This window comes from Pseudocercospora fijiensis (genome assembly GCF_000340215.1).
Source record: "Pseudocercospora fijiensis CIRAD86 unplaced genomic scaffold MYCFIscaffold_8, whole genome shotgun sequence".
NCBI classification, from domain to species: domain Eukaryota; kingdom Fungi; phylum Ascomycota; class Dothideomycetes; order Mycosphaerellales; family Mycosphaerellaceae; genus Pseudocercospora; species Pseudocercospora fijiensis.
Window position 1 is genome coordinate 3,289,085 of NW_006921539.1, and position 14,761 is coordinate 3,303,845.

General features: G+C 53.2%; 5 protein-coding genes across 5 annotated transcripts; 1 reads left to right on the plus strand and 4 right to left on the minus strand.

Annotated features, from left to right (window-relative positions):
* Positions 1-7: 7 nt before the first annotated feature.
* On the plus strand, positions 8-3,176 carry MYCFIDRAFT_208855 (uncharacterized protein; the record flags this gene model as incomplete). The annotated part of the gene is made up of 11 exons (XM_007932118.1): positions 8-60; positions 92-200; positions 239-382; positions 415-464; positions 498-517; positions 547-725; positions 766-1,430; positions 1,470-1,509; positions 1,534-1,702; positions 1,733-2,144; positions 2,173-3,176. The coding sequence occupies 11 exons, from the start codon at positions 8-10 to the stop codon at positions 2,207-2,209; spliced, it is 1,878 nt and encodes a 625-aa protein (XP_007930309.1). The 3' UTR covers positions 2,210-3,176.
* Positions 2,297-8,581, minus strand: MYCFIDRAFT_104018 (uncharacterized protein; the record flags this gene model as incomplete). The annotated part of the gene is made up of 5 exons (XM_007932119.2): positions 2,297-4,359; positions 4,771-7,122; positions 7,225-7,686; positions 7,876-8,011; positions 8,069-8,581. Coding segments are annotated over 5 exons (5,526 nt in total), but the record flags the coding sequence as incomplete, so codon positions are not given.
* A 672-nt stretch (positions 8,582-9,253) lies between these two features.
* MYCFIDRAFT_208858 (uncharacterized protein) lies at positions 9,254-10,266 on the minus strand. Its single transcript, XM_007932121.1, has 2 exons — positions 9,622-10,266; positions 9,254-9,563 (listed from the first exon to the last, which is right to left on the minus strand). Exons 1-2 carry the CDS (start codon positions 9,821-9,823, stop codon positions 9,541-9,543), a joined length of 225 nt encoding a protein of 74 aa, XP_007930312.1. The 5' UTR covers positions 9,824-10,266; the 3' UTR covers positions 9,254-9,540.
* MYCFIDRAFT_183775 (uncharacterized protein) lies at positions 9,254-10,348 on the minus strand. Its single transcript, XM_007932120.1, has 2 exons — positions 9,622-10,348; positions 9,254-9,563 (listed from the first exon to the last, which is right to left on the minus strand). Exon 1 carries the CDS (start codon positions 10,103-10,105, stop codon positions 9,899-9,901), a length of 207 nt encoding a protein of 68 aa, XP_007930311.1. The 5' UTR covers positions 10,106-10,348; the 3' UTR covers positions 9,254-9,563; positions 9,622-9,898.
* Positions 10,349-10,386: 38 nt separating this feature from the next.
* MYCFIDRAFT_156905 (uncharacterized protein) lies at positions 10,387-12,175 on the minus strand (the record flags this gene model as incomplete). The annotated part of the gene is made up of 4 exons (XM_007932122.1): positions 11,861-12,175; positions 11,791-11,803; positions 11,485-11,732; positions 10,387-11,430 (listed from the first exon to the last, which is right to left on the minus strand). Exons 1-4 carry the CDS (start codon positions 12,104-12,106, stop codon positions 10,387-10,389), a joined length of 1,551 nt encoding a protein of 516 aa, XP_007930313.1. The 5' UTR covers positions 12,107-12,175.
* Between the last annotated feature and the right edge of the window lie 2,586 nt (positions 12,176-14,761).

The window sequence follows — 14,761 nt, forward strand, 5'->3', positions numbered from 1 at the left end:
GACCTGAATGCCAAGGATCTCTTGGGAGTTCCTCCTCCTCAAGACCACCGTGGTAACCACGTTGGTGTTGGAAGATTAGACTTATTTCCAGCCGCGCGGTTCCAGCTCCGGGGTTCTGTCAAAAACGTCGTTTGCCTCTCTTATTGCATGCTACGCAATTAATCGATCCGGTCGCCGAATTTGCAGCTGATTGTGCGGTTGTGACTACTACTGCTGACTATTGCGAATACACTTCAAGCTCATCCCAGCAATGCCTGTGAACATTGCCCAAGCGAGAGCCAAGACCTCTATTTTCCAACAGCGGCACGCGCATGGATCTGCACTCGCCTCTCACCTCTTTCCTCCATCCCCGATACATAAGCTTGACAAAATCCTCTTCCCCGTGAGACTTGCCTGGTTCTTGCCAAGACATAGCATGAGCACCCACGACAGAGCAACATCGTAGCACTGCGTCACACGCTGGAGTCTGGCCGTCTACAGGGATCAACATGAAGCAGTGATGATGCGCTTTCCGACAGTTGTTCTTCCGGCACACCATCGAATGAGGCCTGAATCTCACCAAATCGTCTTCCACATCACCACTACTGACTGTGCGCAATCCCGCTGATGGCATGGCTCTGTGGACTGCAGGGAGGGAAGGACAAGAACAGGCAGAGACCGATGTCGAGACTGTCCACACTCATTGGAACACCGTCATCATTGGGCGAGACGCTGCAATTCCGTGGGTCTGCACGAGCAGGACATTTACCACATCAAATCTTTCAGAAACCAGCACACACCTCGGACGCGCTTCTCCCCTTCAATCAGCATCGAGAGCGAAGGGCCAGACCACCGCAGACAGGAGGGACCGGATTGGAGCTCGTCAGCTGGAGCGTCGCCGTGCTCGATGCTCAAGCTCGCAGCTGTTTCGAGATCGAACATGAACTGGTCAAAGCGATCAAAACCATCGTCCCTCCGACTACGTCGGTTGATGTGAGTCTCGAAGCGGAAAAAAAAGGCCCAAAAGAAACCCATCCACGCCACAAGAAACTGACTCTCTCGCTCTCGCCAAAGCAGTGCACAGTAACAGTGACGCACACCCTAACCTCGTCTCGCGTAAAAATCGTCGACATGCTCCTCCCCTGGTCTTATTCCCTCGTAATCAAAGACCACGTGCGAACCGAATGGCCCGTTTACGCCGAAGACCACGAACCGTTGATGCCCGAAGAATTCCTCACCACGACCATGCCGGGCCCCACATCGTCAATGCGAGGCACCACATACGACGACGAATGGCTCGCCGTCCTCACGGAATCCAGCGACATCAACGACATGGAAGAACTGGCGTCCAACATCAAATCCTTCCTCGAAGCCATATACGCAGATGTGCAACCGACGGGCAGAACGTCTCAGGGAAAACATCTGCCGGTATCGACGACGCTCACGACGGAGTCGCCGGGCGATAAAGAACATGCGAGCATTGTGCACAGTGGGTTACTGCTGGGTGCGCCGAGCACGGTGCGGGAATTGGTGAGCAGGTTCTTGTCGCAACAGAAACATATTTTGAGGATTTATTTGCGGCCTGCGACGGATCGGGTGCGGGAAGAAATTGAGAAGAGGAATCGTAGGGCGGGGACGTGGAGTGAGAAGGGCGCGGCTCTGGCGAGTGTGGGGAGACCGAGTGTTGAGAGGTGGAGGACTATGTATGGCGATGGCAAGGTCAGTGGGGAAACGAACGGGGGCTGATCCGGAGAAGGCAATGGGTGCGTGTTGGTCGGGTTGGCTGGGTTTGTAACCAATGATACCCTCTCCTTTGTCCTGATTCGGCTAGGTATTTATCAGTTAGGTGCCAATGTACATTCCATCCATCTCACAAGCTCATACACAGACATCTCACGAAAGAAATTCCGGGACCCCCATCAACAAACATATGCTGCTCGTCGTCCATTACGAGAAACGCCAAATCCACTTCGCTCAAGAACGCATCATTATCAAACATTACGACTCAACCACCACGACAGCAGGCGGAGCTCCAAGACGATTGAGACTGTCCATCGCAGCAGCAGTCTCCATCTGATCTTTGGCCTGCTCGGCTTCTTTCTCCTCGGCCAGCTCTTCAACTTTTTCCTGCTCTTCTGTCTTCTCTGCAGAGGTAAGCAGTCAGAGTGTTCCAGACACAAACATCACCCAAAGGGCAGCATGGGTGAAGCACGTAAGTAAGAAACCCTGACGCATCCTCGTTCTTACATACCTTCTCCCTCAGATGCGGATTACAGGTCGCAGTGGCATTAGAGGAAGAGTGCTGGTGCAGGATTTCTTACTTACTGCCAAGAAGTCCACCAACGATGGGTAGAGAGGAAAGTTTGTTTCCACCTCCCTTCTTCTTCTTCTTGCTCTTGTCCTCGTCAATCAGACCGAAAGATGCGAGAAGCTTGTTGATACCCAGACCGCCGAGAAGTCCGTTGACGAGACCTCCCAGACCAAGACCATTGAGGAGTTGACCGACGAGACCCAGGACACCTGCGAGGAGAAGTCCGACAGCAGCCAGAATTTGGAATAGAGGTTGGGTCATCAGACTCCAGAGTGGATTGAGCTTCTTCTTGGCGTGAGGCATGTTGTTCAACTTCTTCTTCGCATCGTCGATGGTTGTCACGACAGTAGTTGTCAATTCCTTGAGAGTCTCTGCAAGTCGGAATTCCTCAGGAGTAGCCTCACCGGTTCCCGCACGACCTTTGGCTTGAGCTGCGATCTTGCCGTCAGGATCCAGACCACGCAGGGACCCATTGCATTCTTGCAGTATGCGGCCACCTTCTTCAATGAGAGGCTTTACGTTATTGACCAGTTCCTCCTCATCAAGTTCGTCCTTGGGAGTGTTGTCGGCTTTCTCCATGTGCTCTTTGATTTGCTTGCAGATGGGCTGCATGCGCTCGAGAGTTTGCTGGGTGATGCCGCACATCTTCTCAGCAATCTGTCGCTCCTCTTCACGTTTGCGAGCTTCCTCGAGTTCGTCTTCGGTTGGGCCCTCATACTCATCTTCGGCGATGTTCTCAATCAGTGTGACTTCACCAATCTTGTTGCCTTCTACGTCGACGACGTTTCCAGCATCATCAATCTCTTGTCCGACGCAATGACCGAGATCACCCATGGTAAGCTTGCCCATCAGATCTCCATTCTCGTCACGGACCTCGCCGTCCTTGTTCACACGCTTGCCAGACATTGGGTTGACGCGACGTTCCTTCTCTTCGGGCTCCCATCGCTCGGCTTTTCCGATCTTGTTTCCGTTCTTGTCGAGGATGTCTCCATCCTCGTCGACAGTGTGGCCCAGCAGTTTCTTGATGTCTCCCTCGATAACACGACCGATGATATCGCCGGCAGGGGTAGTGACTGTTCCATCCTTGTTGATTTGAAGACCGTCGAAACCAGCAAATGGACCTTCTTCTGCGTTGACACCAGTGATCGTATCTGCTTTGCCGATGACATTGCCTGAGTTATCCCAGATCTGGCCTTTGCCATCGACCTTCTTACCGACCAAGGTGCCAACGTCACCTTCGACGACCTGTCCAATGATCTGGCCAGAGCCATCAACAGCGTAGCCAGATTTGTTGATAGTGGTGTTGGCAAGGATCGAAAGATCTTTTTCTTCAACCTCTTCCTCGGTCCAAGGCTCGGCGTGTCCCTTCACGTTGCCGTACTTGTCGATGATATCACCATCTTCATCGACATGGAGTCCGACCAATCTCTTGGGCTCTCCCTCCACAATCTGTCCAACACGGTTGCCATCTTGGTCTTCGACGAAGCCGTCTTTTACCACTCTAAGGCCCTCAAGTCCGGCGAATGGACCTTCGGGACGAGCAACTCTCTCGTTCTCAGGTAGGATCTCGCACTTGCCGACCACCTTGCCAGTATCGCCATAGATGAAGCCGTTCTCGTCACACTTGCGGCCGGCAAGCTCAGAGACATTGCCCTCGACAAGGCGACCGAAAGGAATGCCCTTGTCGTCAACGACATACCCTTGCTTGTTGAGATATTTGCCTTCGAGCGCACTGTTGTCGAGTGGTTGCTCTTCCTCTTCCACCAACGGCTCAGCGTGGCCTTTGGTGTTTCCGAATTTGTCGATGATGTCGCCATCTTCGTCAACCTTCATGCCAACCAGGCGCTTGGCATCTCCTTCGGTAATCTCTCCTACGACATTGCCATTCCCGTCCTCTACCTTGCCATCTTTGACGACGTGAAGGCCTTCGAGACCAGCAAAAGGTCCCTCCGCACGTGCGACACGCTCGTTCTCTGGGATCGGCTCGCAGCGACCAACTGGCTTGCCGCGATCATTGTGGAGGTAGCCCTGCTCATCGCATTGACGTCCCGCAAGCTCAGAAGCGTTACCTTCGACGAGACGGCCGAATGGTGTTCCATTACTGTCGACAGCAAAACCTTGCTTGTTCAGTGTAAGGCCGTCGAGAATAGAGTAGTCGATCTCGCCCTCTTCTGGAAGGCGCTCAGCGTGACCTTTGACGTTGCCGTACTTGTCCAGAATGTCTCCATCCTCATCAACCTTCATGCCGACGAGCTTCTTGGCATCACCTTCGGTGATTTGGCCGACTGTATTGTCCTCTTCGTCTTGAACATAGCCGCCCTCGACGACATGCAAGCCCTCGAGACCAGCGAACGGGCCCTCGGCTCGCTTCTGGCGTTCCTCTTCTGGGAGTGGTTCGCAGCGGCCAATGACCTTTCCTTTGTCGCTGTAGATGTAGCCGTTCTCATCACACTGCTTGCCAGCCAAGTCGGATGGAGAACCTTCTACAATCTTTCCAAATGGAATGCCATTTTCATCCACCACGAAGCCAGACTTGTTCAAGGTCAACCCATCGAGAATCGTGTAATCCAGTGGCTCTTCTTCAGGCAAAGGCTCGGCATGACCTTTGACATTGCCGTACTTGTCGACAATGTCTCCGTCCTCGTCCACGGACAAGCCCACGAGACGCTTCGGGTTGCCTTCGACGATTTCGCCAACGACGTTTCCGTCTTCATCAGCGATTTTGCCGCCTTCAATAACGCGCAGGTCGTCCAAGCCGGCAAATGGGCCCTCTGGTTTGGCCTCACGTTCCGACTCCGGGATCAGCTCCACCTTTCCGATGACAGCTCCCTTATCGTTCCAGAATTGGCCTACCTTGTCGAGTGGCTTGCCGGTGAGTTCTTTGGCACTGCCCTCAACCAGGCGTGCAACAGGAATACCTTCGTCGCCAATGACAAGTCCAGCTTTGGTGACCGTCTTGCCTTCGAGGAAGGAGAGATCGGGTGCCTCTTCTAGAACCTCTTCTTGCTCTTCTGGCACGTAACGTTCGGCATGTCCGACGACAGAGCCCTTCTTGTCGATGATGTCGCCGTCCTCGTCAACAACGCGACCGATGAGCTTGCTAGCTTCGCCTTCAGTCACGTAGCCGACAGTGTTGCCGTTCTCGTCTTGGACCCAGCCCTCTTCGACGACCCGCAGACCTTCTAAGCCAGCGAAGGGAGCCTCCTCTTCCGGCTCCTCTTGAGGTAGAGTCTGAGCACGGCCAATGACATGGCCCTTGTTGTCCCAGAATTGGCCTTCAGCATCACAAGTCGCACCAGACTTGGAGAGCTTCTTGGGATCGCCCTCAACAAGTTCACCAACGACAGCACCATTGCCATCGATGAGCTTGCCTGACTTGTTGACCTTGAGGCCTTCCAGTATGGACAGAGGAGGGAGCTGGTCGCCTTCCTCCTCCTCTTGTGCCGACTCTTCCTCTTGCGGCTCCTCTTGCTGTTCCTCTTGGTCGCCGATGGGCAGAGTTCGAACGGTCCCAAGAACGTTGCCTTGGTCATCGAGAACTTGACCCTTGGCATCGATCTTCTTGCCTGCAACTTGTGCGAGGTCTCCGCTCGTGAGTTCGCCAATCGGCTCGCCGTCCTCGTTGAGGACTTGTCCCTTCTTGTTGACTTTGAGGCCTTCGAGGATTGACACAGCGGGAGCTTCGACCTCCTGTTGAACCTCTTGAGGGAGGGTGCGAACGTGGCCGACGACATTGCCATCCTTGTCGATTACTTCGCCGACAGCGTTGATCTTCTTCCCAGCACACTTGGAGAGATCACCAGCCGTCAGCTCGCCAATCTCTTCGCCATCTTCGTTGAGCACCTTGCCCTTCTTGTTGACCTTCAGGCCATCCAGAATATTAAGCTCAGGCTCCTCCATGAGTGGTTCTGCGACTTCCACCGCTTGGTCTTGCGCGTCTTCGATCTGTTCTTCTGCCTGGTCTTCAAGCTCGCCAAGCTCCTCGAGAAGCTCGCGAGTGGCGTTCTCTGCGGCTTCGCCAGGCACGACGCGGACGTGGCCGACAAGCTCACCCTTCTTGTTGAAGACTTCGCCTTTGTCGTTGGCACGAGCGCCGGCACAATCACTGAGCTCGCCATCGGTGAGCTCACCGATCTCCTCTCCATCATCGTCAAGGATTGTGCCCTTCTTGTTGATTCGCTTGCCATCGAGGATGCGCATATCCAGCAGCTTAGTAAGGCCGGCGAGCTTCTCAGCGGCACCCTCGGCAAGTTCGGTCTTGCCAAGAATATTGCCCTCTCCATCAACGAGATTGCCTTCTTCGTCAACCTTGAGTGTCTCTGGCTGAATCTCGCCCTCTTCGATCTTCTTCTTGAGGTCTTCGTCGGCGACATTACCGAGGACAATGCCCTCCTCGTCAACAATTTCGCCAGCTTCGTTGAGCTCCTTGCCTTGTAGTGCCTCGATGCCAGGAAGCTGGTCTTCAATCTCGGGGGGCGATTCCTCGACTTGGCCAGCTACATCTTCAGCACCCTCTTTGACACCATGGACTTGCTCTTGGGCATCCTCGGCGACCTGCTGTGCTTGTTCCGCTGGTTTATAGATGCCTTGCTGAACAAGCTCTTCTGCGTCCTCGTGGATCTCTGCGTGACCAACGACGTTTCCGTCTTTGTCGATGAACTCGCCTTGATCGTTGAGTGTGGCATTTTGCAGCTCTTGAGGGTCGCCATCGATGACACGACCAACAGTGTTACCATCGGCGTCGTAGATGAGGCCATCAATTTGGCAGGTGAGTCCTTTGAGAATTGAAGTGGAAGGAAGATTGGCGGCGGCTTCGTCAACTTCCTCCTCAACTCCATCCACGGCATCATCAGCTTGATCTTCAAGTTGGCCAAGGTATGTCTGCGCATCTTCTGGAAGTTCTTCGCCATCTTCTTGGGCTCGTTGAAGTTGACGCTTGATCTCGTCTGGTAGGAGCTCTACGCGACCAACAAGATCGCCATCGTCATCCAGGATCTCGCCGTCATCACCGATTGGGTATCCGGCCAGATCTTCAGCGTCACCTTCAGCAAGACGACCAATTGGATTTCCTTCTTTGTCGTACGCAAGGCCCTCTTCGTCGACTTCGAGGCCTCTGAGAACTGAAAGATCGACCGGCAGGCCTTCAGGAACTGGTAAATCGTCCTTGACACCATTGACAGTGTCTTCGGCCTGGTCTTGGGCGTCCTCAGCTGTCTCCTTTGCGCCATCGACCGCTTCGCCAGCCTGGTCCTTGACGCCGTCAGCTGTCGCCTTTGCGCCACCGACCGCTTCGCCAGCCTGGTCCTTGACGCCGTCAGCTGTCGCCTTTGCGCCACCGACCGCTTCGCCAGCCTGATCCTGGGCGTCCTCAGCTGTCTCCTTTGCGCCATCGACCGCTTCGCCAGCCTGATCTTTGACGCCGTCAGCTGTCGCCTGAGCGCTTCCTGCAGCTCCCTTGACATTGTCTGCAACACCTTCATCTTCGCCGTCGCCAGCTTCATCAGTGGTTTCGCCTGCGACCTTCTGGCCTTCTTCAATGCCCTCTTCTGCCGTGCCCCGAACACCTTGAGCGGTATCCTCAACACCTTCCTTGGCATCGTCGCCTGCTTGTTGAGCGGCAGCTTTCGGATCCTGAGAGGCCTTGCCTGCTAGGCCCTGAGCCTTGCCAGCTAGGCCTTTAGCACCAGACAGCAGACCGTTGCCCTTCTTACCTTGCGGTTGCTGTTGCGGCTGCTCCTGACCTTGCTGTGAGCTCTCGTCGTCGTCGGCTGATTGAACAGTGTCGCCGGCCTTTTCCGTGGCGTCATCGGCAACGTCCTCGGCCTCGTCGCCTGCATCTGATGAGAAGTCCTTCGTTTGTTGCTGCGCTCCAGAAATCGTGTCGGCTTCTTCTTCGTCATCGTCGTCATCGTCGTCCTGGACTGGTTCCGGTGCTTGCTGCTGAAGGCCCTCCTGGCCCTTTTGGCCGGCTTGAGTGACTTTACTCAGCGGTCCATCATCTTCGTCGTCGTCTCCGGCAGAGCTCTGGGCCTGTCCCGCTTTGCTTTGAACATCATCAGCCATGCTCTCAGCCTCTCCTGTGACCTCTTCAGTTTTGCCCGCGACATCTGGTCGGGGTGGAAGCTTCGGTGAGTCGGTCTCGGGCTTCTCAGGCTGAGCGGCTTTTGGCGTAGATGGCACTGGCTTGCTTTCTGATGTCTGTGCGGGTCTCTGCGGGGTTTGGGCAGGCTTTCGTGAGAGCTTTGTCGGAGTTTTGGGAGTGCCAGTCTGCTTTCCTGCTGCCGGAGATGGTGCCATGATGTCTGAGTCGCCAGTGGTTGCTGGTGTAGGGTTCGGGGAAGCGCAAAGTCGAGGAGACGGAGAGGTTCTGGTTGGGGTGGGTGGAAAAGAGTAGTAGGCGTATTTGTGAGAATTGCTTGACATGCAAGCAACGTGCGCAAGCTATGGCCCAAGGGAAAGGGGAAAGTGCTACGGTAGTTATAGCTATGCGAGCTATCAGGGCGTGTGGAGGTTCATGAGCGCGACACCAGCAAGCGTCAGGATGGCATCAAATGATGTCAGAAGCGCTTGCCGACATTGGATGTGCAGCAGGGATAGGGATAGGTGGCGCGTGGAGGCGTGGTGAGAGGCGCGCGACGCAAGAAATGGTCGAGAGTCTGCCCACAGTGCCAGCTTTCTGGGCCGATGCCGATGCCGATGGGGATGCGCGCCACATGTCCATAGTCGCAGAGCTCGAGATGTGTGTTTCCCTTCTGGCAGTCAGTCTGAGGCTCGCTCGGTCGAGATGTGCAGGCGGATGCGGGCTCGATGCCGATGCTGTGTGTATACTGGAGATGGCCGGCCAATGGTCGATGGAGAGTGCAGTGCGACTGCCTGCACGGAAGCGGGGCTCGGGCCACAGCAGGATTGTGTAACAAGAAGAAATGCTGGATGAAGATGGAATGTGAAGTGCGTGAAGTGCGTGAAGTGCGAGAAGGTTTAGACGGCGCGGCGGAAACAAAGTTGACGACTGCTGTCGCAATAACCAGCATCAGCGCCAATCAGCGCTCTCGCCGATGCGGACGCCGACGCCGACGCCGACGCACTGCATTAAACATCCAATATCAGTTCTTGTGCCAACTTCTGCCACGGTAGTGCAAGTGTTGCATCATACATCATACCGTCCGACGTGACAGTGACACTCGCAGCTTCCTGTCGCTCTCGATGGCGCCTCCCATCGAACCGTCCGTCTCCATCAATGCACTCCGAGCTCAGCACTGCGCATCGTCCTCGCCTGCCGTAGTGTCAGTGTCAACATCATGATACGCGACTCGTCCCTTCCCAGCACATACATATGTAGAACTTCCAGTAGTCTCCACCGCACGAGCACTGCAGCCTTGCAGCTGCCGTTGACGTCTGCATGACACTACTGTTCCAACTTCCAACCATGCGAGACAAGGATCCCCACCCTGTTCCTGCCAAGATCGTCATCTGTGGCTTGTGGCACGAGAGAGAGATCAATCTATCGAGGACAATATCTGCATCAATCATCATGTACTCAACCCGCAAAGACCCCCGCTATCTTCTGTGCCACCAACATCCGCCTCTTCCTTCTCCTCCTTCGCCACTTCAATTGACACCTGCGGCGGCGACGCGCGCGTCTTTGAGGAACGACGAGTGTTGAAAGGCGTCGCATTGTTTGATGCCGATATATATCTCACCTCGGGCGACATGCACATACGGCCTCCAGCAGCAGAGATTGATTGGGAAGAGGTAGCCCCGAATCGCCGCCGCGCCGTGATTCGTCAGGTCTGATGCCTCTGAAAGACGGATCATTCATATCCTCTTGCTCCGTTGGCCCTGAAACCCGACACAGTCGTTAAGTGCATCATTCGTATGCTCCTGGTCTTCGGTGTTGCTGTCATGGTAGTGACAGAAGACGTCATCTCCGACACTCTTCGAGTATGAATGTTCGTGCAACATCGGGGCCATTCGCACTCACAACCAAATGCCATTTCCACGTCTTACTTCGCTCGCAAAGAAGGAAATCTCCTTTTCGTTGGCACCGCACCGCACGCGACAACGAACCGCTTTGCCGAGCACACATCGGGCCAAAGTTAGGGCGAGCGGGTTGTGATCGTCTTTGCCGACCCCAACCTCTTCATCATCCGAAAACTCTTGCTCTGACTTCTTCTCTCCTGCGCCTCCTGGGCAAGAACCTGTCTCTCAATCTCCGCACTCTGACTCTTGTCCTTCTCCATCTCAATCCGCTTCCTCTTCTCCTCAGGATCCAACACATCATGTATACTTTGCTTAGCATCTTTCGCCTTCTTCTTGACCTTCACGTACCCTTCCAACCCCAGAATAACAGCATATGACCGGCTGACGTTCAGGCGGCTCAGGTCTGCTCCAGCTTCCTTCAGGCTCTTGAGGAATTCGCGGAAATTGCGCACCGGCGGCGCATAGTGTCCGGACAATGGAGATAGTTTGCGGATCTGCCCGCGTTTGATTTTGATGAGACCTGCCGCGGCGACGCGCGCGCCTTTCAGGAACGACGAGTGTTGAAAGGCGCCCGATTGTTTGATGCCGATGTACAGGCGGAACGAGGTGTCGGCGACGAAGATCCACGTGTTCCTTTTGGTCGTCTTCCGCAGGAGGTGATTCATGAGCGCATCGACGCTGACATGGTTGAGTTTGGACAGGCCTTTCGCGTCGTGGAACTCTTCGTTCGCATATTTCGACGCGTCCTCGTGACTACCAGTACTGATCTTGCTGCCTATCGACGATGAATCGCTTGATGTGTCCCGCGGCTCAGCCTTCTCGCCCGTAGTCACTTCTCTCCATGTCGGCTTATCTTCGGATGAATGCACGATTCCATCAATACTGTCTTTGAAGTCTGGGCTTGTCGTGATCGCCTTGCCATCCTTATCCCACACCAATAGACCCTGCTCATCGATTCGGACAAGATACTTTCTCCTCTCTTCAACACTGAGATACCTGACCTGTTCGCGCTCCAGTCTCTCGCGTGGCCGATCGGGCAGATCCAGATCTTTGCCCTCGCCATAATCTAGCCAGTAGAAGAAGTTTTCCTTGGTATCGCTCCTCATCCACTCCTGGTGGTATCGTCTCAGAGAACTGCCATATCTGTGCTTCTGATCCACCTATAAATCCTTAGCTAGGTTTCGAGGTAAAGTATAAGCTCGAGTAAACCAAACCATCTCCAGAAAGTAATCCAGTCCCATCATTTTAGCATACTTCTCTCGCTCCGCCTTCTTCGCGCGCTTCTTGGCCATGGACTCGGCATGGCTAGATCGATCGTCGCTGTCGCTCGTGTTATCGTCGCCAGCGTGGAGCGCGATCTTGCCGGCTTGCGCCCAACGACTTCGTGCTCGCTCCGTCCGAGTCTGGGATTCGTTGAAACGTGCTGATCTCGACATCACCCGCGTGAGCTTGTTATACTCGGCTTTTGTCCAGCTGTGTCAGTTCGTGCGATCGCAATTCGAGCTCACCATCCGCCTTACCATCTTTGAGCCCCTACGACATATCAGCGCCGTGCATGCGCTTGAACGTCAGTTCAATGTCATTACCTACCTCTAGCCATCTGGTGCTGGAATCAAGTCCATACCCCTTCAACGCTCTGCGATCTCGATGGCCTTTATATGTTCTCTGAATTACCTCAGCAGCCTTCGTCCTCTCATCGACCACCGATTCGCGCCGTCTTCTGGCACGTATCTCAGCAGCACGCTCATTCTGCTTGCGCTCAATTTCCCTCAGCTGCTCGGGCGGAGGGAGATCTAGAGGGTGTCGAGCCTCCGTCGCCTTTGATTCTGCCTCCATATCGGAGAATGATTCATTGATGATAGTACTACCATACTTCGGCAATTATGGAGATGTGCCGACTTGTGGCACGCGCCAAGTCATAAGTTATTAGTGTTTCCAGAAGATCTCTAGTTTATTTTTACTGGGTCTACATTACTAGAAGACTTGTTAGACTATTAGCTATCACTATTAAAAGCTCTTATAAAAGTAAATTTGTTTTTTTTAAAAAAAACTCTATAGATCTGTTCTTAAAGCATTGTTAACTATTTTAATAAACTTTAAATAGAGATTTTAGAATAGAGCTTTTAGCTAAGAATGGTTGTTTGAAATCTAATAGTTCTTTAATTTATAGATATTATTTATATAATTTTTTTATTACTACTATTTCTAGAGAGAAAAGTATATAAAAGAATTTATTACTATTGTTTCTAGATAGCGTATCTAGAGTATTATAGTATAATACTAAAAAATACAAATAAAAGCAGATCTTTTTATTACTACTATTTCTAGAGAGAAAAGTATATAAAAGAATTTGTTACTATTATTTCTAGATAACAAATCTAAAGTATTATAATATAAGACTAAAAAATACAAATAAAAGCAGCGGTGTTCTAAATAAGTGGTAAGAAGTTTCGAGTGGAGTAGACAAGAGCGCCTTGGTCGCCTTCTGTAATATACCAACCATTACAAATCAAAAAATACAGCCTGGCTTTATGATAAAGCATTAGAAGGTCCCCTGGTCCACGTCCAAAGCCCCTCACACGTCACTACTCTGTGGCGAGTGAGCAGAAAGCTACGGCTGTAGACAAGGATTAAACCTGTTTCGCAAGGAACGCCCGCGTAACATTTGGCGACCGACGTGGCTGGAGAAATGCTTGTTTGTACGCAGGACGCAGAAGTCGAGGAAGGACGAGGCGATGATCCAGGACTTTGCGTTCATCATATAGCCTGAGGGTAATAGGGTTCATCTTCATCACCACGAGCCACACACGCTATGGTTGCTACCGATCGTTGAATTGCTGCATCCAATTTCGTGTATGGCCTCTTCGATGTACGGGCTCATTGTTTGTGAAGTTTCACGAGCTCACGGTCTTCTTTGGGGAGGTATGTTAGATAATAACCATTCTGATCATTGTAAATTCAAGGCTTTTGATCCCTGGTCAGAGCTGACCGTTCTCAAACCGAGTGTAACGGGGCGTCGGCGACCATCGAAGGACTCATTGCGAGAGCGGATCGAAGGATGAGAAAGTATGCATTGCCTGTCCATTCTAATGGCCCTCACGCTCTGCTACAAAACAAACGCCGTCTCTCCCGACGCGCGAACAAGAAACTGCTGTAGTGGTATCATGAAACTCAATTACTCCCCAATTTGTGCGCCATCGTCATGGAACTCCTGTGGTGTCGAAAAGGCGTATCAGCTCCATCATCATATTCCTACATCATCGGGCCAGCTGCATTCATGCCATTCATCTGGCCGTAAGGCAACATCTGCGTATGGTCCATCATTCCAGGATACTGCGCCGGGCCTTGATGTTGCTGCATCATGGCATACGGCATTTGATGATGCGCCTGCATTTGTGAATGGTCTTGCATCGGATCGTATTGGATCTGGTCTTGGACCTGTGGCTCGGGCGGCGCGCCTGGCTGGACCTGCATTTCGGAGACCATCTCGCTTTCGTCACCTTCATCAGCTCCAGCGATGGCTCCAGTGTAGTCATCTGCTTTCTGGAAGCCGCCATAGCCGTCCGTTCGAGCAACGATCTCACCAGTCTTCTGCATCTTCGTGCGTAATTGACCCATCTTACGCTTCATGCGTTCGCGAAGCATTTCATCGTGTATCTGCGGAACCCAATCGCCTTTTGTGAGATCCACCAGTTGATACAGGTCGCGGTACATGGTCTCGAATGTGTCGACTTGGTTCTGAGAGAACGCGTAGTACCCATACTGGTGCATAAGATCGGCAAGCAAGCCTTGAGCGCGCAGTGGCCATATGTCCTTGCTCTGCACCCATTCAGCAGTGAGGTGATCTCGTCGACGACTACGACGCTCCAAATCACGGAGCATTCGCTCCTGACGCTCTGCTGTCCGACGCTTGGACTCTTCGATTTTTTTCTTGCTGCGAGAATCTCGCTTCGGCGGCGTGGGAACAGCCAAGCCGGGCTGGTAGAGGACACTCGTGCCCTGCGTTGACGGTGTGGAGGTCTTGCGACTCGAGGCCGGAGTGTTCTTGCCGTTCTGCAGTCGTCGCATCTTCAGCTTGAGCTCAACCTCCCGCTTCTGCAGTGCAATTTGCTGGAGCTGCAGCTCGATTGTCTCCTCGTCCTCTGGCAGGTCATCGTCGATGGTGATGCCAGTATTGGTGCTGAAATGATTCTGATGATTCTGTTGCGGAGTGTGTTGTGCCTGGAGTGCTTGCGCCAGCTGTTGCTCGGTAGTCACAGCCTGCTGGGCCATGGGCGCATATGGCGACTGGTATTGCCCGTTGGTCTGCACGGGCGAAGCATGCTGATCATCATCGTCATCATCGTCGTCGTCGTCGTCTTTGGCATTGCCTTTCCGTTTCGCGTTGCTCTTGCCCTTGATCTGGAACTTGTCGCCCTTGCGTTCGAAAACTCGACGTATGGTCCGCGTGCCGACTACGATCTTGTGCGTGTCGTACAGCCACCACAACAT